The sequence below is a fragment of the Corythoichthys intestinalis genome, chromosome 20, assembly GCF_030265065.1.
Source record: "Corythoichthys intestinalis isolate RoL2023-P3 chromosome 20, ASM3026506v1, whole genome shotgun sequence".
NCBI classification, from domain to species: Eukaryota; Metazoa; Chordata; class Actinopteri; order Syngnathiformes; family Syngnathidae; genus Corythoichthys; species Corythoichthys intestinalis.
This window is the reverse complement of record NC_080414.1, coordinates 26962316-26986988: the sequence shown is the minus strand read 5'-3', so window position 1 is coordinate 26986988 and position 24673 is coordinate 26962316. Positions and strand designations below refer to the sequence as shown.

The window sequence follows — 24673 nt, the reverse complement described above, 5'->3', positions numbered from 1 at the left end:
CGTGTACAAGGACGCAAACTTTGTGATAATACAAACTCAGCAAACCTGCCAATAAGCCATGAACTGGATGAAAAAAAAAAAAACCAAGTTGTTCGAGGGTTTAACATCCTCAAAAATTACTGACCAGAAAAGCTAAGTGGCTCTACTGTAGACGTGCCAGTGTTTTAAGAGGACGCTCACCATTCTGAAGCTAATGCTAATGCTACCGCGAATGCTACGCTATCGCTAGGTATTACATTTAGCATCGGATGATCTCTCAGAACAGAACTTTAAAGGCTAAAGCTGCATTGCAGGGTTTCCCCTACATAGAAAAGATCGTGGTGTGCCGCCACACCAAAATAAAAGCCGCCACGCATTGTAAATGGGATTTTTTTTTAGATATAAAGATACATTTGAAATAATTTGTCTAATTTAAAATGAGGTCTGAAAGAAAATATATATAGCTCCTTATTTGCACACAATAGCATGCCTTATTTTGAAAATCACATCGATTCTCCTGTTGTTAACTTGCGCCTGAGTTTGTCGGCGTGGAGTTAGAAATAGGGATAAAATGTGCAGAAAGGTATTTCAACTTAATGAATGTAATTGTGGTTTAAGACAATGAAAACAAATTTAATATGGAGATCAACGTAACGTTTAAGTTCTATATAGCGTCTTTGAACTGAATCGTCGCATCTTAGCATAGCAATTGTTCGTTGCTGACGTCACTAGTTTTAATTTCAGATTAGTATTTTGAAGTATCTTGGAAAGAGATATGTCATGATATGAAACAATTTCACGGCACGCTGTCCGATTTCGATGCAGTCCACCACCACCAAAGCTTAAAAAAATCCTAAGGGAAACCCTGCATTGTATATTCTCGTTAGCCAAGATAAGAAAACAAACCTTACCGTGTTTCCAAACAAACAAGACGGAGTGCAGCCTAGCTTGAGATACATCCTAAACTTCGGTTAGGAGAGTGCGGGAGAGCCGCAGCATATCTCATATGAGTGACACGACCCAAACACCGCTACGACGCAAGCTGAAGTACTCCACGTACAATATGAAAATATCACGCATTGTGAACAAATGACAGAAACGATGTTGCATTTCCAGCTCATTGTCCTCTCGTCAGACGAAAACTGCCATTTGTCTCATTATGTTCTTGTCTCCCCAGCCAAGTTTTTAGCTCGTCATCGTCACGTCATGAAAAACTGTTAGTCGATGAAATATTTTCGTTATTGTCATAGTTGACAAAAACAGCATTGTAATAAGGATACAGTTTTCGTCTCCTCCTCGGTTCTTTGGTGGACCGGGCATGTTAAGCAGAACCAGGTGGGCTCCTTGTGACTTGTTCACTACAACCTCGTTCAATTTGATGGCCGTGTGCATGCGACGGACGTTGGTCTGGTTCCTTGTTAAACAGAAGTAAACAATTAAATTTCATTTGCACATCGTGGCCCTTGCATGGTTACAATAAAGCCATAAATGTAAGTGTAAAGAAGACACACAAGAGGTTCAGAGTTGTGGTAATTCGTTTTCGCTGTAACTCAAATTTGTTTTTCTCTTGAATAGTTTGGTCATGAGAATTTAAAATGTTTACAAATTCCATAAAAATTCGCAATGCTTGCCGGGTTCTGAAAATGAGTCAACTTTGCAAATATTAACTTTTTCAAGGTAAACTAACAATATGTACACTGCAAATTTGTAACATCTTAAATACATTTTCTCCATTTTGTTTTGATTATTAAATGCTAGTTAACACATTCATGTGAAAGATTATTCCACTCACTTTAAGTAAATCTGACTGTTTGTTCTTATTAAGCCCATACATCTAAAAAGCTTAAAAAAAAAAAAAAAAAAAAGCTTACAAATAGAGATGTCCCGATCGATCGGGTCCGATCACGTCATTTTCAAAGTATCGGAATCGGCAAAAAAATATCGGACATGCCATTTATATATATATATATATATATATATATATATATATATATATATATATATATATATATATATATTTTGATTAAATCGTTTTCTAATTGTATTTAACGTTACAGACATAATATGCTAGTCTTTAGTTTAGGCTTAAGGTAGGGTTATCAAATGTATCCCGTTAACGGCGGTAATTATTTTTTTAAAAAATTGATCACGTTAAAATATTTAACGCAATTAACGCATGCGCTGCACGACCCACTCACGCATTGTCACGTTCAATCTGTAATGGCGCTGTTTTTCCTATATATAGAGCTAAAAGGCAGCGTAAAATGAGTAGAGTGAATTTTGGCAGCCTTTGGAGCCTTTTTTTAATTGGCTAAAGCCTTACAATCCCTCTCCCTACGATTAGAAATATCGTGGGAAGCAATGTGGGGAAGAAAGGTAGTAACTGATCTTTTTATTAACACCCTATGACATTTCCCAACGCGAAGAAGATATATCAATTTGTACCAGTACGCACAGTCATGGTCGCACTTCCCATCATGCATTTGGCCAGAACAGTTAAATGGCTACAGTATCATTTAATGAAAGCTCAACAAATACACTAGATGGCAATATTTAGTCACAATATACAAAGTCACATTTATCCTTTAAGAATTACAAGTCTTTCTATCCATAGATCCCTCTCACAGGAAAAATGTTAATAATGTAAATGCCATCTTGAGGATTTATTGTCATAATAAACAAATACAGCACTTATGTACTGTATGTTGAATGTATATATTCGTCTGAGTTTTATTCATTTTTTTCTTAATGCATTGCCAAAATGTATATGATCGGGAAAAATTATCGGGAATGATTGGAATTGAATCGGGAGCACACAAAAAAAAAAGCAATCGGATCGGGAAATATCGGGATCGGCAGATACTAAAACGATCGGGATCGGATCGGGAGCAAAAAAACATGATCGGAACAACCCTACTTACAAATCATGTTTTGAACAATATCCTTAAATGTTTATTTTCATCTGAATGAAAAAACTATCTATTTTTCTCATTTCAAGAAATCTGAGTAAAATTTACTGGAAGCACTGGCAGATAATTTCACTTATTTCGAGTAGATTTACATTGAAAACAATGGAATTTAACTAGTTTTAAATGAAGTGTGTTTTTGCAGTGTATATTTGTGAATACGTCAAATCAACAAAGATAGTAAACACAGTTAATTGCCAAGAACATTTAGCCTCAAGTGCATGTTAGTGATGGCCGGCCCATAAAACAAGCACGCAAACAAATGTAATTTGAATTTTGATGTGTTTGTTGACATTTTCCGATCAACCCTTGTTTAATGCTAAATATTGCAAACAAACACTTCTAAACCAAATTACATGAAAATGATGACATACAATAACAAAGTTCTGCTTTCCACTGTTTAAAAAAATAAATATAAATTATAGATGGTAAAAACTTTTTGGGTTGATATTTCTATCAACAATCAGTATCACTTTTGCTTTTACTTTATTAAATGGGAAATGGAAAGCAGAATTTTGCACACAATAGCTGCACGTTAACCAACGGCTGCTCATGCACGTGCACACACAGGAAACACACATGCTGAAGGAAACCGTGTACAGTAGCACAAACACACATGCAGTCTAAGTTAAATAGAATAGAACTTACAGGCTCCCCCACTCTCTAGAAGGAGAAAAATGGGACAGAACAGAGACAGGCTTTAAATGCATCTAAAGTCAGTGCCACTAAGCAAGTACGAGCTATGAAAGCTTCAAACTGTCCCACATGGCTTGCCATGACACTTGGAGCTGACCCGTCTGCCGTGCAAAACGAAGTGTCTCTTTTTTAAGGAGACTTAATTGAGATGTCTTAATTATAAGAGAAAAAGAGTTAGTCCACATTAGTGTTCGCATAGGTTGACGGGGGCTAGCCTTGCACTAAGCGTGCACGCTCACCGGTTCAGCCTGAAAGCTCAAGCCATGCAAACTTGTCCCATTTCACTCATCGTCATTATAATCTTTTTACTAGTACGAACACACAAACTGGTTTGGCAGCAGTCACTTTGGTCATTTCATGCTACATTGTTATTTGAATCACCTATGCACTTTGAACTAAATGTAATGTGTATGCTTAATCAGGCTTATTTTGAATGACGAAAACGACAGGCTAAATGTATGTAAGATGCTGTATCTTGCTTTCTATTCTGAAGACTTAATTTCAGGGGAATCCCAAATTTGTGAGGGGACCAAGATCTGCACCATTAGCAGTGGCGGATCCACCTGGGTGGCATGATGGTAGTGAGGGTTAAAAGTTAGGCTTCCCACTCTAGTAAGTCTCAGTGAGGATCCTTATAAAATTAAATAAAAAAAAGGATATATAATATATAGTGTATATAAGTATGTCTATGTATAGTAAACAGTGATATGAAAAAGTATCTGAACCTTTTGGAATGTTTCACATTTCTGTATAAAATCACCATCAAATGCGATCTGATCTTTGTCAAAAACACACAGATGAAAAAACACAGTGTTTGCTTTAATAAAACAACCCATACATTATTAAGTTTTCATATTTTAATGAGGATAGTATGCAAACAATGACAGAAGGAGGAAAAATAAGTTTGTGAACCATCACATTTAATATTTTGTGCCCCTCCCTTTGGCAGCAATAACTTCAACCAGTCGCTTCCTGTAGCTGCAGATCAGTCTGGCACATCGATCAGGACTAATCTTGGCCCATTTTTCTCTACAAAACTGCTGTATTTCAGTCAGATTCCTGGGATGTCTGGCACAAATCGCCATCTTTAATCATCGTCTCAATGGGGTTCAAGTCTGAACTTTGACTAAGCCACTCCAGAACGTGTATTTTGTTCTTCTGAAACCATTCTGAAGTTGATTTTCTCCTGGGTTTTGGATCACTGTCTATTGCACATCCATCCTCTTTTTAACTTCAACTGTCTGACAGACGCCCTCAGGTTTTCCTGCAAGACATCCTGAAAAATATTTGAATTCATTCTTCCAATTCATGATTGCAAGTTGTCCAGGTCCTGAGGCAGAAAAAACAGACCCAAATCATGATGCTCCCTCCACCATGCTTCACGGTGGGTATGAGGTATCTATGTTGGTGAGCTGTTCCATTTGTCCTCCACACATGACGTTGTGTTTTACTCCCAAACAATTCAACTTTGGTTTCATCAGTCCAAGAAATATTTTGCTACAAGTTCTGTGGAGTGTACAAGTGCCTTTTGCGAACATTAAACGACAGCAGTGGCTTCCTCCGTAGAGTCCTCCCATGGACACCATTCTTGGCCATAGTTTTACATATAGTTTATGTGTGCACAGAGATATTGGACTGTGCCAGTGATTTCTGTAAGTCTTTAGTTGACACTCTGGGATTCTTTTTTACCTCGCTGAATATTCTGCGCTGAACCCTTGGTGTCATCTTTGGTGGATGGCCACTCATTCGAAGAGAAGCAACAGTGCTAAACTCTCTCCATTTGTAGACAACTTCTCTGACTGTCGGTTGATGAACATCAAGACTTTTAGAGATGGTTTTGTATCCTTTACCAGCTTTTTACAAATCAACAATCCTTGATCGCAGGTCTTCAGACAGCTCTTTTGACTGAGCCATGATGCACATCAAGACATTTCTTACCAGGTGTGTGTTTTATAGTGGGCAGGGCAGCTTTAAACCACTCATCAGTGATTGGGCACACACCTGACTTAAATTGTTTGGTAAAAATTGGTTTCAATTGTTCTTTAAGTCTCCTTAGGCAGAGGGTTCACTTACTCATTTTTCTCCCTTCTGTCATTGTTTGCATGCTATCCTCATTAAAATATGAAAACCTATCAATGTTTGGGTGGTTTTAATTAAAGCGGACATTGTTTTTACATATGTGTGATTTTGACACAGATCAGATCACATTTGATGGTGATTTTATACAGAAATGTGAGAACTTCCAAAAGGTTCAGATACTTTTTCATACAACTGTAAGTATTGTATACTAGTCTGAGTGCATACAGAGGTGGGCAGAGTAGCCAAAATCTTTACTCAAGTAAAAGAAGTAGTCTTCCAATAAATGTACTCAAGTACAAGTAAAAAAGTGCTTGGTGAAAAGAATACTCATGTAATGAGTAACATTGTGAGTAACAGCTTATCATGTTTGATTTAAAAAAAAAAAAAAAAAACAGCACAAAGTTATCTATATAAACTGCTATTATTATACTTTGAAGAAGGAGAATAAGAAAACTATAACCTACTACATAACAACATTTATCCAAGGAAATAAATTTTAAAAAGCTTTGAAAATTGAATTCTGGGCAGAGAAGTGGTGAAAAAAAAAAAAAAAAAAAGTAAAATCTAAAGAGGAAAAATGTAATGACTAATGTGGCCCAAAGTAGCGGAGTAAGAGTAGCGTTTCTTCTTCACAAAGCTACTCAAGTAAAAAGTGTGGCTTAGTAAAACCACTCTTAAAAGTACATTTTTATAAAAAAGTTCCACAAGTTAATGTAATTCAGTAAATGTAATGCCTTACTACCAACCGCTGTGTATATACAATATATAACCTATAAAAATATATATATAAAAATGTGAAGCTAAGTTTCTCTATGTGAGTTTGTAAATGTCATTTGTGCCTTTTTGTGGGGTCTACATACAATTTCTTAGCAAACTCTTATCCAATAAATGTGAACATCTGCCATATGTTGACACTAGATGTGTAACAGTTAATCCATGTGGACTAATATATCGATTTGTTAAGCACAAATGAATGTACCTTATTGGCCTGAATGTAAGACGGCCTCGATTATAAGACGACCCCCTCTTTTTCAAGACAAGTTTGAAAAAAAGACTTTTTGAACACCATATTAATTTTCATAGTGAAAATAATTACAGTACATCCGAAACAAATGATTATAACAATATATTTGAGAGAAAAAGAATGTTATTTTGCCTCATTCAAATCTTAATATCTGAACATTTAAATATTTAAACTAAAGTGCAATCACATTTGTAAATGAATGGCTTCTGGTTTTTGAAATGTAAATAAACCAATCTATTGTGATAAAACAACAAAATTGCAATAACTGCATTAACCATCAAAGTGAAGTCTAACTGTAACCGTAGTCTTAAAACAAATCTGAATAAGGAAAAACATTGCATTAAAATAATGCAAACTGGTTAAACTTGAGAGTAGCTGAGATCTGTCATGACAGAACATCGCTTCAAGGCTATCTGGCGCCATCTAGCGTTGTGAATGGGGAGAGTAGCTGAGATCTATCATGACAGAACATCGCTTCAAGGATATCTGATGCCATCTAGCGTCGTAAATGGGTATAATGTCTAGACTGTGAATATAAGACGACCCCCGCTTTTTCAGTCTTATTTCAATGCAAAAAACACCGTCTTATATTCGGTCCAATATGGTAATCCCGATTAAAATGCAAACTATTATATTTTTGCTATGTTTTGTTTAAATAAAATTTAAAAAATCAGGAACAAAATTTTCATACGCATCACAACTGATTTGTAATTTTCTTTGCTTTAGGCAAATTTGAACTGATTATATTAAATGTTTTCATTTTGTATTAAATTGATCGAAGGCCTTTGAATCGAATCGTAGCAGAATAGCCTATCATTGTCCAAAGAATATCAACAAGAAATATTTGCCACTCTCAAAAAGTTCCTGCCTCCTTCTAGCTACCCCATTAATATTTTTCTAGATCCGCTCCTGAACATTAGCACCTGACAAAAATGTTCTGCACGCTTGGACTTTCTGTGGACATCGCACACAGACTCCATTACTGAATATGTCGAACATGGACGCTTGTTTTTCATTAAACATCTACTGTATTTTAAACCTCCATGCATCAGTAATAGCTAACTTACGGCTTCATGTTGAAGAGGTCTCGCATGGCCACATTGGCGTTGGCTTCGCGGTTGCGGTTCCGCTCTGTGAAAAGCTTATCTTTGGTCCAGGTCATGTGCACCCGCTCCGGGCCAGTTTCGGATTTGTCGTTACTGGCTGTGTGGGAGGCTGTGTTTCTGTCATGGATGAGCTGGGCCTGGGAAAGGCAAAAATGAGTTGATGACATAAATTATGTACAGTATACAAGGTTGAAAGGCAGAAAGTCAGGCAGTAGAGAACAGAATGTGAGAGGATACGTGCAAAGTAGCACAAAGAGAGAAATAGGATGAATGACATGAATGATGGGAAGATTGGATGATTGCCCACAAGTCAGAGAACGATGATATGCAAAGGAACAAATGCAAAACAGTTGGAGTTATAAAAAACAGAGGAGGAGGACATTGGGTTATAAAATGCTAAACCAGTACAAAACAAATGAAACACAGAACAACAACTCAACACCATGGGACTCAATTTCCAATAATTACAGAATGTTTTTCCTTATACTAAACAAAGAATTCATAATGAACTGTTTTTCACAGCAGTCATGACAATGAATTAGCATTTTAGTGATGTCCTCACTGTCAGAAAGTCATACTGTAAGTACAAGTGGGTTGAGGGGAAAAATGGGCATGGTAACTCTGTTTATCGCTGCTTTCCAATGAAAAAAACCTTTTAAAACCAAATAACTCTTATGTAGGGAATTGGATGAATAAACATGAGAAAATGAATATTCGGACCCAAGTAGTTTTCATTGGACAATGGCGATATGATAAAATGGACAGTGCTGTCATGTCTGACAATATGTTTGCAATTTAAATCATGGATAATTAAGTTCAGAAATGAGGATAAATGAACGTGTGATGTTTTGCATGTAACATTAGTTGCATATAAACACAGAGGTCAGTTTGGGTCACAATACTGTCCATTCTTTCATCAGAGGTATTTTGGGATGACTTCAATGTAGGATTAATGAATGAAGGAGCTTGGGCTGCAGTCTTGGGATGTGACAGGTTGGTATTCACAAAGCAGCATAGAGCTCTTTAGTACAGTATATAGTAACATGATGCTAAGAAAAGCTCAGCATGGCTGAGCACAGCAAAACAAAGACTGAAAGGGACCATTCCTTACACAACCTTATATATTGCTTGTATTTTATTTTTATATCACCTCTAAATAGTGTTAAATGTATTTATTTTTTTTACTAAATGTCCACTAGTAGCATTATCAAAAAATAGGCTGTGTTTACTGTATTTTCCGCATTATAAGGCGCATAGCTGCCTTTTTCCTCATGGGACCACTGAAGATTTGGACCTTATTTCCCCTCGGTATTATAGTGCAGCCATTGAGGTATGTAAATATGTCTCTATTGATTTGATTTATTGCATTATTGTGTCCTCTTTGTCATTAAACTATGACAAATTAATAAATGTCAGTTGTAAGAAGAACTATGGTGTGACCCATGTTACCTGAGGGACGTAATATCTATCTATCTACCGTAATCTTTGGACTATAAGCCGCTATTTTTCTCCTTCATTTAGAATCCTGCGGCTTATGGTCCAGTGCGGCGTATTTGTTGATTTATTTAGGTTAATTCGTAACATTTTATTTGACAGCGGCATTATAAGACCATCATAATTATGACATCACACTCTTATGACAGATGTCATTCAGTGTCATCGGGCCAACTATGTCACTAACTCCATTTATGTCTAGCTCGGATCTTTTACATCCTTTCAAAAGTGAGATAATTTGCCAGATAACACTAAATGACATTTGTTAAAGTCATTCATTAATGCTCATGACAGTGTCAGGGTCATAATTATGATTGTCAAATTGTCTCATGGCGCCACTGTCAAATAAAGTGTTACCAAATATCATAACTAGCAATTAATGAAACTGGAACAGTAACTGCAGAAATAATTAGCACAGGACATGATTTTTGATTGTTATTTACATCTGTAGCGCTACAATGCATGCTAGGAGGCATATGGACACAACAGTGTTAACAGCAGGTGGCAGCAGAGGTTGACTTTCTCCCCAAGGGAGCAGTGATGGCAAAATGAAGGTTTTTGAAGCAATGATGCTTTGTAGCCACTTGGTTCAAAGCTTCATGGTGGTTCATTTGGTCTTATGATAGTCTTATGATTCCACTGTCAAAGTGTTCTTGGTTAATATCTGTTGGTGTAAATATCCCATCATACAGTGAGGACAGCTATGGCTTATAGTCCAGTGTGGCTTGTCTATGAAAAAATGACGTTTTTGTTTCAAATTTGGTGGGTAAGTGCGAAAATTACAGTAATTTTTCATTTTATGAATATGATGTAAAATGAATATTTTTGGATAGTTATTTTGAGATTTAGGAAGTACTTAGGGGTACTTATAGGGTTAATTCCGCCTTACTAGGAAATTCGAATTACGTTGCCAGCGTAGGAATGGAACTCGTCCGTAACCCGGGGACTATCAGTATAAAGCGAACTTTCAATTAATGGTCTATTTTTAAACTATTCATATATAGGGCGCACACATTTTAAGGAGCCATAGTAGTAGTAGTAGTAGTAGTAGTAGAAGTAGTAGTAGTAGTGGTTGCGTTTTTCACTAGACAGAGCTGTGCTAAAGGGAATGTCATGCCATGATTAACGAATATCGATCCATATATGGGCTTACTGTTGGCTTTTGAGAAAATTGAAGGCTTTTGGGTGCGCCATATAGTGCGGAAAATACGGTACATTTAACAATCTGGTTCTCTGGTCTGTCGCAAATCAGGAAATTCAATTTGCAATGTATTCTGCATTGTATTCAACACTACGAAGCCCAACCTGGCTGATGGATGTCTGCAACTTTTTTTTTTTTTTTTGCTGAAAGTCAATTAAGAACAGTCAGTCAGCACGAGTCACAATTCATCCTAACTAAAATGCCACTGTAACTCTTTTAGTGATTTTGTTCTGCTGTTTTCTACTCATTCGAACATTAAAAAAAAAAAAAAAAACAACAACAACTACAGTAATTCCCCGAATATAACGCGCACTTTTTTTCTCCAAAATCGACTTGTAAAATCATGGTGCGCATTATAAACGGGTACATGGATGGAGACAGAAATATATATATATTATATATATATATTTATATATAAACCGATTTTTTTTTTTATCGACACGTCCACGTTGTGTTGACGAAACGTATGCGGCGATCCGTTGCCGACCATTACGGTACGTGACGTCACCATTTTGTTTCGGTAATACTTCACTCTGATCGGCCAAATGATTCCGTCTGTGTTAAATTCTGCTTTTTTCACTCTTCATAAAGCACAGAATTTAGTTTCTTGAACTCATTTGAGTCAACCTTTATTGCAGCTCTGCAACTCGGACCATAACAAACGTAACAACACAGACTTCCTGTGTGTGTCTGTCAACTATATCTGTCCCTTGGGAAACTCAACCCAAATAACAATAGTTCCTATTGTTACTGTCGTGTCGACAGTGATGAGCTCTCTCGGATTTCCGACTTACGTTCTCACTTTCATTTTACCATATCAATCTATGGAAGAAACATTGATTCGTCATGATGAAACGAGCAAGTTATACAGCAGTCTTTAAAAGAAAAGTGACATCTGTTTTGTTTTCTCCTAGATTCTGGTAAGTTGGAGAAGTTGTCAAATCATATTATTACCGTAAATATTGTCAGTTTATGGTAATGTTCTGAACTACCAATATGCTATGCTTGTGCTGTGTTTCACCATTCAGTAAAATGACATTTCTGCATCTGTACACGAGCTCTGTTTTCTTGTATTCTTCTATTTATTGGTGCTAAATTTAGGGTGCGCGTTATAAACGGGTACAATAATTTCCCCGAGATTTTACAAGTAAATTTGGGGTGCGCATTATACACGGGTGCGCCTTATATTCGGGAAATTACGGTACGCATTCAAAGCAAATGTGTGAATCGGGAACAAACCTCAAACTTCCTTCTACCTAATTATTTTGCTATATAAGATTGATGTTAATCATGTAGTCCTTTTTGAACTCTCTTAGTTCCAGTTGTAAATGAGTTAAAAGAAAATGTTTATATTAAAAATGTAAATGAATATGAATGAATGAAAAGTAAAAGTTGCACTGTAGCCAAAGATTATACTTTGTGAAGCCGGGCCACAGTTGTAAGGGACACTGGGGTTGACAAAAACGACTACCTCATCCTCTTGTGTGTCCTCCGTTGGAGAGGACTGCCGGCTGAGGCTCGCGCCCTCGGCAGCACCTTGGTTCTTCCTCCGGATTGAGTTACGTGATTCATCAGTGATACTCTGAATCTGAGTAGTGCGGCATTGCCCCGAAACGTGATTGCAGATAAAAAGCAGAAGGGGCCAACCGTCAATGAGTGCCACGGGTGTTGATAATGGACATAAAATTGAGAAATAACTTGTGTTTTGAACTGTTTGTCGAGCTGATCGGCACAAGGCTGGGTGTGTGCTAAAAAATTCTAACACACAGTCATATAATCAAAGACCACAATTGAGTCAATACGTAAATTGTAAATGAAGAACCCAATTCTAAATACTAGGGGGCCGTACCTCTCGCTCCCTTTCTGTCTTGGATAGCTGCATCTGTTTCAACATCTGAGATCTCTGTTCCATCACCAGCGTCTTCTCATAGGTGAAGGCTGAGATATCATTATCATGCTGCACACAGAGGAGCAATACAACGTCACCAAATGAGTTTGGTTCAATGGCTGATTAAAAAAACAACAACAACACTTTGGCATATTATGCATAATTAATGGCAAGCACTCAAACATATTTCACCATTTCCACCACTTCAACCTCTGCATTCAGTCGCAGGTGGTACAGAAACGTCTGGAGATCTTTTTTCATCTGGATACTGTTGTCATCCATCTGGGCCACAGTGAAGATGCGCATCTTGCACTTTCTCCACACCTGAGGGAGTGTTGTCGAGGAAGATGAGAAAACTAAATTTAAGTACCATAAAACTGCTTCACTTTCACTGTATTTCATCTTGCTGCCTTCAGCAAACCCCTTCACTAAAGAGTTAAATGGTTAATGGAGTTACACTTGTAGAGCGCCTTTCCACCTTTAAGGCCCTCAAAGCGCTTCCAGAGGTGGGTAGAGTGGCCATAAATTTTACTCTAGTAAGAGTGGCGTTACTTCAGAATAATAGTACTCAAGTAAAAGTAGTCTTCCACAAAAATGTACTCAAGTACAAGTGAAAATGTAAATGGTGAAACGCATTCTCAAGTAATTAATAACATTGTGAGTAACTGCTTAAGATGTTTGATTTTTTTTTAAACCATGGTATTTTTTATTCTCAGCTCATAAAGTTATCTTTATGAACTTTTATTATTATACTGTGCTATAACATATTACATAACCATATTAAGCCAAAGACATACAAAAAAACACATTGAATTCCAGCTAGGGAGAAAAATCTTAATCTACATAAATTAATCATTATTTGTCCAAAGAGCATGAGTGCCCTGTAGTGGAGAAAATAGTTTCTAGTTTGAAGAGTGAATACTGTAGTTCCTTCATAGTTACTATTATGAAATTAAAAGAAGAGTAGCATTACTTCAAAATAATATTAAGTAAAAGTAGTCAGCAAAAAAAAAGAAGTACTCAATTACAAGTAAAAAAGGATGAAAAAAGGTGAAAAGGATACTCAAGTAATGAGTAACATTGTGAGTAACTGCTTACGATTGTTTGACTTTTTTAAAATAATTGTATTGTTTTTTTGTAAGCACAAAATCTTTATGAACTTTTATTATTATACGGTGCTATAATAACCTGATTACGGTAAGCCAAAGACATACAAAAAAACACATTGAATACCGGTGAGGGAGAAAAATCTTAATCTACATAAATTAATCATTATTTTTCCAAAGAGCATGAGTGCCCCCTAGTAGAGAAAAGAGTTCCTAGTTTGAAGAGTGAATACTGTAGTTCCTTCATAGTTACTATTATGAAATTAAAAGAAGAGTAGCGTAACTTTAAAATAATATTAAGTAAAAGTAGTCATTCAAAAAAATGCACTCAAATACAAGTAAAAAAGGATGAAAAAATGTGAAAATGATACTCAAGTAATGTTAACATTGTGAGAAACTGCTTACAATGTTTGAATTTTTTTTTTTTAAGAGGTATTTTTTTTTTCTCAGCGCAGTTTTTTTATATGCCCTGTTATTATTATTCTGTACTACAACCTATGACATAACCACAATAAGCCAAAGAAATACAACCCCCCCCAAAAAGAACTCTAGCAAGACGAAAAAAAAAACCTCCTGAAATGCATCATTCGTTCAAAGAGCATGAGTGCCCTGCCCTCTAGTGGATAAAATACTTCCTATCTTGAAGAGTAAATACTGTAGTTCCTTCATAGTTACTATTATGAAATTATAAGGGAATATCTCCGGTTTTCTGGAGATATGAGCCTTATAATTTCATAAATAAAACCAAATAAAAACAGAGAGAAAAAAAGGGTTTTACTTGGGGTTCCTGTATTTGAACACTACAAATTGTCCATTGGTGTGAGTGTGTGTGTTCATTGTTGTGTGTCAATATGTGCCCTGCGAATTGCTGGCAACCATTTGAGGGCGTACCCCGCCTTTTTCCTGGCGTTAGTTGTGATAGGCTCCAGCACCCCTGCGACCCTCGTGAGGGAGAAAATGAATGAATTATATGAATGTTATGGAGAGTAGGGGTTTGGCATCTCAGACACCCGGCGATTTGATTCGATTACGATTCAGTGTGCTATGATTCTCGGTTATCACGATTATCGATGCGTCGTACATTACTAACAAAGTAGCCCGACAAATTTACGTCCATTATTTATTTAAAATATCCTAATTATTCAACAGGAACGATGGAAACATGTCCATACAACAAAAAGCTGCCCTTAAACTGCTTTTTAATTTTTTTTTTTACAAAAAAGTGCAAAAACATTAACCATTTTAAAGGCAGTACTTATTTCTCTCAACAATACAATAAAATTTACTCAGGTGGAATGAATTCCACATTTTCTGGAAACAAAGTGTCTATAAATAAGACTTCCTTTAACCAATATACTTTGTTTTCACAAATTTCTTCACTATTTCGCATGTTTGTAGTGTTACCGCTGTATTTAATCATGGTTTTACACGTTCTGTATATGAAATAAACGTTAGCGAATTAGCTAATTAGCTTAGCGGTCGGCGCTAACTGTTAACATCTCAAAAACAACAACGATAACGGCTAAACAGTACAAGAGGGTTTGTGTACACACCTCTTATAGACGCACACAGGTCTTAGGAACACACTCAGGACATTTTTCAAATGACACGACTTCAAACTACTGCTGAACATCTGAAAGACAAGGAGCCTCTCGCTCTAAAAAATAACTTGCGCAAAGAAGCGCAACTGCTGGGTTCCTGCCTTTCTCATACACAAATTTATCTTCCAGTCTTTTGAAAACGAGTAAATCTCTCGCTCAGTAACAGGCAGCATCCATCATAAAGTTGTGCATGCGTCCGTTAAAGGTGTCCAGGTGGCAGACGTGTCTTGATTTTCGTTCCGCTGCGAGCGGCTGTCATAAAGTTATTAGGGAGAATCAGCGTTTTAGAACCTTTATGAATCGTAATCGAATCGTTACGACTCAAATCGCGATGCATCTAATAATCGATTTTTTGGAACTACCTTAATAGAGAGTGATTAAAAGTATGGCGTTAAAGGTGATGCAATTAAAAATGTGTGTGCGCCTACATTTTGTGCCGGTGCACCTTCAGAAAAAAGTTAGGCGCACCGGTGCAACCAATGCAAAAAGTAAGTGTGGAGCATTCGCATTATCTATCGCACTATTATTTTTTTCCAATATCGTTCAGGCCCAGTGGGCACTCATGAGACCCATATAATACGTGTCATGTAGTAATCTACCTTGTGCTGTCGCAGCAGGAAAGGCAGCAGCATCAAGAGGCCTCCGTCATGAACCACCCACCACACATCAATGGTGCCCTCACCCAGGCGGTCTTGATTGGTGGGGAAGCTGTCCACATTCTTGGCTACGAGCAAGGCCTGGTGAGCAGATGTGGTCTCTCGCACCGTTTCTGGATGGGCACAGGAATAAAGAGAGCCTTTTTCTAACCTTGATTGGACATTTTCACTGCTTCCTCCTGTTTCTGTACCTATGAAATTCCTCCATGACTGCGGGTCATTGGACTGCTTCCACGTTCCTGGCCAGGCCATTAGGACTGTGTTATGCTTCATGCCTCCCAACCCGGCTGACTGGATAAGATGAGAGACTCCATCTCTGAGGTTTGAAGAAACGACAACGTGACAGAATCCTTTGGTCCGTTCAGCTGTCATGGAAGACTTGATGTTCTGTAGAAAATTACAGTAATAAAAGGATGTTACGACTCATCAAAGAATAAACGATGTAAATGGATGATTTCTGCTATACCTGCTCTGCCTTCTTTGCCTCAGCCTCTTTAGTAAGAAAGGTTCCTTCCAATACATTTCCCACTATAGTCAGGCCTTTCCCTGCCTTCAGCTGAGAAGTGAACGACAGCAGGCGTGGATGCTTGACTGCTTGATCTGAATCCAAGTTGAGCAGCACCAAACACTGAGGCCTGATTTTATCCAAAGAAAAAAGTAATCAAATTTTATTGCATTGGTAATTTCTTCAGCAGTGTTGTTTTAGTCAATGATGACCATAACGAAAAGATTTCGTCAACGAACACTTTTTTTTTTTTTTTTACAACGATGACGAGACGATAACGAGCTAAAAACTTGTTTTGGGAGACCAAACATAAAGATACTAATGTCAGTTTTTGTCTGAAGAGACGAGAACGCAATGAAAATGAGCAATAGTTTCCGTCACATGTTAATGTGTGACATTTTTTGTGTAGTTTTATAGTTGTTTCGTGACGTGCTGCGCCATCCCCCGGCTCACCAGTGTCGTCTCCGGTCACTCCAGCTTGCACACACGGTAAGATTTGTTTTCTTGTCTTGGCCAGAGAGAATATACAATGTTGCTTTAGCCTTCAAAGGTCTGTGCTGAGTGATGATCAAACACTAAAGGTAACTTGTAGCGTTAGCATAGCATTCGCGTAAGCATTAGGCTAATGCTAACGGCGAGCGTCCTCTTAAACCATCGGACAACTTTTTCTTTTTACAGACAGTTTGTGGCATCCATGTGGATATAATTCATTGAAAATAATGTACTGTTTGTCTGCAAGTTGTCGTTGTCCTTGTAGACGTGACAGTACAGTATGCGCTCGCCTGTCAATGTTCATTCCAGATAGTTGGAAACTTTTATTTATTGATTTATTTTTGGAGTAATTAAAAAAAAAAAATACGGACAAAAACATTCTTAGTAAACGTCGACTAAAACTAGACAAAATTACTCTTGAGTTTGGGTCAACAAAAACTAGATGAAAACAAACACATTTTGAGATGAGTAAAATATGACAGACTAGTATTATCGTGCAAAAGAACGAAAATTATAAGGGCCTCCTAAACACTGTTTTTCAGTTTTAATTACTGTTGTCAAAAACTATATCACACACTTTTATAAAAATAGAAGAAATCCTAAGGGGACATAATTTGAGAAGACCATGGCCTGATTTTGATCAAATCAATTGAGGGAATAAGGGGATACTGCTTGTTCCAGCCTGAATAAAGGCTTATCACATCAGTCTGGTAAATTAGACGTTGAACAATGAGATTAGACAAACATTCCGAGTCCAGTCTTGTCTGGATTCTGCCTACAAGTCGTTCACAGTGTTGCACTGACAAACTCAACATGGTGTACCTCCAGTTTTTGGTGTGTGGGGGAGCCTCTTCTAGACGAATGAGGGCAAAACGGGCTGCATTCAGTGACAGGCCACGGATGCCGTCGCCCCATTCCTTCTCAGCGCTGTTAAAGGACAAAAATAGTAGAAATATAATTCATGTTTATCTGGATGTTTGTGTGAGATAAAAATAAAACAGCAGGAATGAAAACAAAATGTCTGCTTTCACAGTTCGACAAAATTGACTACATCTGTCCGGCAGCTGGAAACTACTAACCTTAATTTTCGCACTATAAGGCTCACCTGACTATAAGCCGCTACCCACCAAATTTGACACGAAAACAGCATTTATTCATAAACAAATACGCTGCACTAGACTATAAGCCACAGCTGTCCTCACTGTATTATGTGTCTGTCATAAGACCATAAGAACCACCATGGTTGCTTCAAGAAGCTTCATTTGGCCATCACTACTCCCTTGGGGGAGACAATTAATCACTGCTGCCACCTGCTGTCAACACTGCTGTTTTCCAACATGCCTTCAAGCATGCATTGCAGTGCTACAGTTGTGTGTAATGAAGCTAAAATATATGAAAGTCTGTTTATCAGTACATTACAGAAAATAATGACCTTTATCAGAATATGCTAATTTTTTGAGAAGGACTAGTAAAACCGACTATTGTTGCATCCTTACTAGTTATGGTATTTGGTAACACTTAATTTGACAGTGGCGCCAAAAGACTGTCATTAGACAATCATAATTGTGACATGACACTGTCATGAGCATTAATGAATGCTTATAACAGATGTCATTTAGTGTTATCCGGCAAATTATGTCACTTTTGAATAGATGTAAAAGATCCAAGGTGGACATAAATGGAGCTAGTGCCATAATTTGCTGGATGACACTTAATGACATCTGTCATAAGCAATCAGTAATGCCCATGGTAGTGTCATGTCAAAATTATGATGGTCTTATCACAGTCTTATGACGCCGCTGTCAAATTAAGTGTTTTCTATTAACTCAAATAAATCAACAAATAAACCGCACTGGACTATAAGCCACAGGATTCAGAATGAAGGAAAAAAGTAGCGGCCAACTCCAAAAATTACGGTACTTACCCTCTGTATTCAATGTATTTGTAGATGCAGCCAGCGATGGCCATAGCAACTATGGCGTAATACCAGGATGAAATGAACATGAGAGCCAAGCACAAGCTCATTCCGAGAAAGGAGAGAGCCCTGCGAAGAAAAAGCAGTTCGCAACTCTCATCCACTAATTACAAAATCCATCTATTTATAGAAAGGTGTCATGGTTTTGCCTCATTAGTTGAGAAACAAATAAACCCATTTCAGAATGGACAGCTGAAAGGCTTAAAATGGGAGTAAAATGATGAAATTCTCGGGGCACAAGGTTGCTGACTGCTATTGTGTGCAACCTTTGTTGTGGAATTAATCTTAATGGAGATGTGTTTGTGTCTGAGTGTGAATGAATGTGAAAAAGGCCATAGATAATATCCCATGAGCATCATCACGAGTTACTTTAAGTCAAATATCTAAAACACTTAACAGGTTTCACTTGACTTCATAACTCAATATTTTTTCCATTTTATAGTCTATAAAATGCATTATTACAGATTACTGACCAGTGGTAGTATTTGAAGCGTGGTCTCCAGTTTGGTGTTCTTAGTAATGTCTGAACTGCGCAGGCCAGGTTGACAAACAGGTAGCACATGAGGAAAAACCTGCAGTAAGATAAAGATTTTCTGACCAACTGCATCAAAGCTCAAGTAGAGGGAAATGAAAACTATTCACGAAAATACCCACATGGAGAGGATTGGAGCCACAGCATCCAGAGAGGCGATGAGTATTCCAATCTCACAGATTGCAGCAGTAAGTAGGAGAGCCCAGGTAGGTTCTCCGTTAGCTTTTCCGTGTCCAAATACCTTAATAGCAAATGTAAAAATGCAAATGAAAGGGGTGTGTTTGATTTCACTAATCAAGGGTCTGTGTCTCACCTGTAAGAAAGGTACTATGCCATCTCGTGCAATGGCTTGCAGCAGGCGTGGTGCACCAGTCAAACTCTGCAGGCCTGCGCCACAGCAGGAGAAGAAGGAGCCAATTACAATGACCCAAGGTGAAGGCCAAGATAGTGTGCCGATAACCAGGTTGCCTTTTACAGAGTCACCAAACCTACAGGAGAGACAAGGCACATGTATCCACAAAACGTATAGAAGTGGCCTGTTGGCAGTATACAGTAGTATAGTGTAGTAGTAGTAGTAGTAGTAGTAGTAGAAGTAGTAGGAGTAGGAGTAATAGCAGAGTAGAGTAGAGTAGAGTAGAGTAGAGTAGAGTAGAGTAGAGTAGAGTAGAGTAGAGTAGTTTTTCAATCGGTGTGCAGCTAGTGTGCCGTGAGAGATCGTCAGGTTTGTGGCGAGAAATGAGACTCGTCAAGTGCAAGTACATTAGAGCTAAAACGAATACTCGAGCAACTCGAGTAACTCGAGTTTAAAAACTGGTCAGAGTAATTTTATTTACCTCGAGGAATTGTTTCATTTTGCCAGCTCTAAGCATCATGTTTTGCCCAGATTACTTTAAATGCGGGACAATGTTCTGATGTCACGTACGTAGTTGAAGAAGCAATAAAAAAAAATACCTTACCGCAGCCGACAGCCGTTACAAACTACTCCGACGTTGCTAAAAACTACGCCCGCATGATGCTACGGTAGTAGCAGGTAGCGTCGGATGTGTCTCATAGATATCACATCTATGTAGAACTAGATGCGAAATGACAGACTGGGCGGCATTAGTAAACAGCCGCCATCTTAAAGCAGTAGATTCGCAGCGCTAATAAATAAGATGTCGCTAGTTGTTACCCGCTCACGTAACGTTAGCCCTGCGGAGGGCTAGGTTTCTATGGAGGTAGATTTTGTGTCTTTGTTATTCAATCAAAAAAAAAAAAAGTTGCTTAAATAAAAAAAAAAGTCATTTCAATCATAATATATATTTTCAATTAAAAAAAGTCACTTCAATCAAAAAAATGTGAATACAAAAAAAGTTTTTTTTGACTGAAACAACTTATTTGATTGAAGTGATGTAGTTTTGCATTTGAGCCTTTATTATTTAATCAAAAAATAAGTTGCTTCAAACAAAAAAATATTTTCAAAAGAAAAATCACTTCAATCAAAACTTTAAAAAAAAATCAATCATACAAAAAAGGTTTTTGAATCCGATAAAATATTTGGGACTCAGAATTTTGCATTTGAACACTTAATTTTTTAATTTAAACTGTTTTCTTTGATTGAAGCAATCCTTTTTTTGTTTGGGCCATATTCCGGATAGGACATTTGTGTCCCAAATCATTCAATCCCAGAAAAAGTTGCTTCAATCAAAAAAAAAAGTCGCTTCAATCATAATATATATTTTCGACTAAAAAAAGTTACTTCAATCAAAAAAAAAAAAGTGTTTGAATGCAAAAATATATATATATTTTTTGATTGAAACTACTTTTTTGATTGAAGTAATGTAGTTTTGCATTTGGGCCTTTATTAATTAATCAAAAAAATAAGTTGCTTCCAAAAAAAAAATATTTTCAAAAGAAAAATCACTTTAATCAAAAAAAATAAAAATAAAATAAAAAATCAATTATAGAAAAAAAGTTTTTGAATGCAATAAAATATTTGAAACTCAGAATTTCGCATTTGAACACTTAATTTTTTTATTTAAACTGTTTTCTTTGATTGAAGCAATCCTTTTTTTGTTTGGGCCATATTATGGGTAAGACATTTGTGTCTAAATCATTCAATCCCAGAAAAAGTTGCTTCAATCAAAAAAACTATTTTCAATCAAAGAAAAAAATCAGTTTCAAAAATAAAATTTGCCTTTCCCTAAAAAATATATACTGTATATATATACATATATGTATTTTTGAAAATATTTTTTTTATTCGAAATATACCGGTATATATATTTTTTATTGAAGTGTCACTTTTTTGGAGAGCAAAAAGTTTTGAACTCATTTTTTATTTGAAGTACTAAAAGTTTTGAAAGCACTTTTTTTTTTTTTAAGTAGAAAGTTTTGATTGAATTATTCTGACATAAAGATCCAACTTTGTCGCTACTTCCGACATGTTTGAGTGACAGGTGATTACGCTAATGGCATAAAAGCATGATGAAGAATGATGCATGATGAATAATGGCCACCAGGGCTCGAGGAGTTCAAGGCGAAACTAGCGCACCTAAGGCGGATGACTTTGATGCGAGCAAGTGCTTCTATGATCCGAGAGTAAATCTGAGATGCAATTTTTGGCTGTTTTCAACAATGTACATCGAAAATAAAGACATTGATTGACTGAAAATGGTTCAATATTAGATGACAAAAAAAAAAAAAAAAAAAAAAAAAAAGTTTAATCTGATTACTCGATTAATCGATAGAATTTTCAGTCGATTACTCGATTACTAAAATATTCGATAGCTGCAGCCGTACTATACATGAAAGTGTCCTTTCCATTTTATCCATGTGATGACCGTCAATCCCCCACCCTGTGTTTTATTCCAACGCATTGTCGAGGACAGCAAGATTGCTGATGGCAAGAAATCCGAGCAGTTCTTAAATGCGACACAAATATCACTATCAGACAGCACCATGGTGCCAAGCAAGCTTAAACGTCATCTCCAGACAAAACAACTGTCGCTTCAAAACAAGTCGATGGAAAATTTTGTTCGCTTTCGTGAAAACACCGAGACACAGGCAACTTTTTTGAGAAAAACTACAAAGGTAAATGAAAAAGCCCTAAAAGCCAGTTACCTTATTGATGAACTTGTTGCTAAATCCAAAAAAATCCCACACTGTGGCACTGACATTTATACTACCTGCCTGCAAAGCCATTGCCAGCTAGATGCTCGGCCCTGATGTGGTTAAAGACATGGCTAAAGTCCCCGTCTGAGAATTCTGAGCTTTTCAAGCCTAACTGTTAAAAACAATAAAAACAAAGACTGAGAGCAGTTCAAGAAGATTCCTGCCAGTATATCGGCTTTGTGTTCATCTAAGCAGGCTCAAGTTTCACACTGAGTAAGTATAAATATTTAGAAATTATTTTATAATTAAATATGCTGTACAGAAAGTAATTTTGGAACATTTTTGGTATGTGGTGTGTGTGCACGAGATTTTTTCTAATGTAAAAACGTGCCGTGACTCAAAAAACACTAGTATAGTATAGTACAGTATAGTATAGTATAGTATAGTACAGTGCAGTATGGTACTAGGCCTGAACGATGTATCGTTTGAACATCGTCATCGCGATGTGCAGATACGCAATACTCGCATCGCAGGGGTGTGCAATATTTAATTTTTTTTTTTGAACACGCAAACTTGCATTTCTGCTTCATGCTCGTACAGCGCTACAGCCTCACACCCTCCCCCTCCTGCTAAGCAGTGCAACCAAACTGTTTTGCAGCTGGCATTTGGTACTTAAAGTCAACGATGATTGACAGGTTTGTAGCTCTGATCTGGCCAGAGAAGACTCGATAGCTCTACGATAGGCCTGAACGATATATCGTTTAAACATCGCCATCGCGATGTGCGCATGCGCAATAGTCCCATCGCAAGGACGTGCGATAGTTTTTTCATTTCATTTTTTTAAATCCACAAACGTTTGTTTTGAGGAAGGAGCGCGAAGGAGAGCGCACAGCCTCTCATCTCATTCCCTCCAACTCGCAGTCATCGGCTCCTCCCCCTCCCCTGCTACAGCGGAGTGGAGGGAGGAGGGGCCGAACAGCAGAGCGGAGGGAGGAGGGGCCGTTTTCAAAGTGAAAGCAAGCAACACGTTGAATAGGGAAGACTGTCTCCAAAAGGAGTTTTGGAAGTATTTTGGCTATCGACAAGAATATAAGGAACAAAAAACAGCCCTGTTGACAGTGCCTCGCCATGGTTGCCTCAACAAGAAGTAATCCGTCGAACATGTGGGACCATTTAAAACGCAGGTATCTATGCATTCCTGCTACGAGCTTCCCATCAGAGGCTTTTTAGTACAGGTGGGAACATTGTTACGTGCCAACGTTGTTGTCTCAAGCCTGCAATGGTGGATAAACTAGTAGTCTTGGCCAAAAACCTATGAGACCCAGTTGAGAATTGCTGAGCAAGGAAGGTGGACGATATGCAGACAAATACATAACACAGCTGCAGGAATGTCTTTTCTTTTTATTCATGTGACAGCTATCAGGAAGGCAGGAAATGTGGGAGTTAAAATGGTTCTGTTATTCATCAGTTATTTGCTGTTATTCAGTTCAATTATTTACAAGTTCAATTGAGTTTCTGTTTCTTTTATATTTAAATTAATTGTAAATCGTATTTTTCAAATAACTATAGTACAGCTGCACATAAAGTTTTGATACTTAATATTTTTTAAATATTTTTACAACTTTGTTGCAGTTTTGCAGTTTTATATTGTTATATTTTGTGTAAACAACTCAGGGGACTAATGCACTTGCACTTTTATTTGACAGATTTAATATTTAAGTTCAAATATGTTGACAACTTTATTGTTTTACTGAGGTTTTTATTTATTGTTATAGTTTGTGAACAACTCTTATTTGTCATATTTAATATTTTTGTTCAACTATGTTTACAACTTTGTTGTTATTTTACAGAAGTTTTTATTTATTGTTATATTTTGTCAAAAACTTAGGGGACGAATGCACCTGCTCTTTTATTTGTCATTTAATGTATTTGCTGCTGTTGAAGTGTCAAATATTGTGTTCAATAAATTATCTATTTTGTGCAGACATTGCTTCCTGGATCCCTTCATAATAATACAGCAATCTTAATCATTCACAAATGAAATGGTATTATATGAATACACTGTGGTCACGGTGTGTCATGCAAAGTATTTCCAAACAGCTATTCAAGTCATCTAGTGAAAATTTCTTTAAAAAAAAAAAAAATTGTATATATATATATATATATATATATATTTTTTACTATCGCAATATAATATCGCAATATATTGCACACCTCAAAAAAATCGCAACAATAGTTTTTTCCAATATCGTTCAGGCCTACTCTACGATCAAAGGCACAT

The 24673-nt window shown here is 37.0% G+C and overlaps 1 protein-coding gene across 6 annotated transcripts in view; it reads right to left on the bottom strand.

The window, feature by feature from the left end:
- slc12a7b (solute carrier family 12 member 7b) overlaps nt 1-24673 on the bottom strand; it is a 98082-nt gene that overhangs the window by 3590 nt on the left and 69819 nt on the right. For 3 of the 6 annotated variants that reach the window (XM_057824209.1, XM_057824211.1, XM_057824214.1), the window contains exons 12-25: nt 19614-19788; nt 19423-19541; nt 19242-19340; nt 18718-18837; nt 17616-17720; nt 16263-16431; nt 15988-16183; nt 15740-15909; nt 12626-12757; nt 12395-12502; nt 12017-12133; nt 7812-7987; nt 3594-3608; nt 1260-1393 (exon numbers count right to left, since the gene is read on the bottom strand). In XM_057824209.1, the coding sequence (XP_057680192.1) occupies nt 1260-1393; nt 3594-3608; nt 7812-7987; nt 12017-12133; nt 12395-12502; nt 12626-12757; nt 15740-15909; nt 15988-16183; nt 16263-16431; nt 17616-17720; nt 18718-18837; nt 19242-19340; nt 19423-19541; nt 19614-19788 (1835 nt within the window). The remainder of the gene's footprint in view (nt 1-1259; nt 1394-3593; nt 3609-7811; nt 7988-12016; nt 12134-12394; nt 12503-12625; nt 12758-15739; nt 15910-15987; nt 16184-16262; nt 16432-17615; nt 17721-18717; nt 18838-19241; nt 19341-19422; nt 19542-19613; nt 19789-24673) is intronic. The other 3 variants (XM_057824210.1, XM_057824212.1, XM_057824213.1) reach the window with 3 other exon arrangements.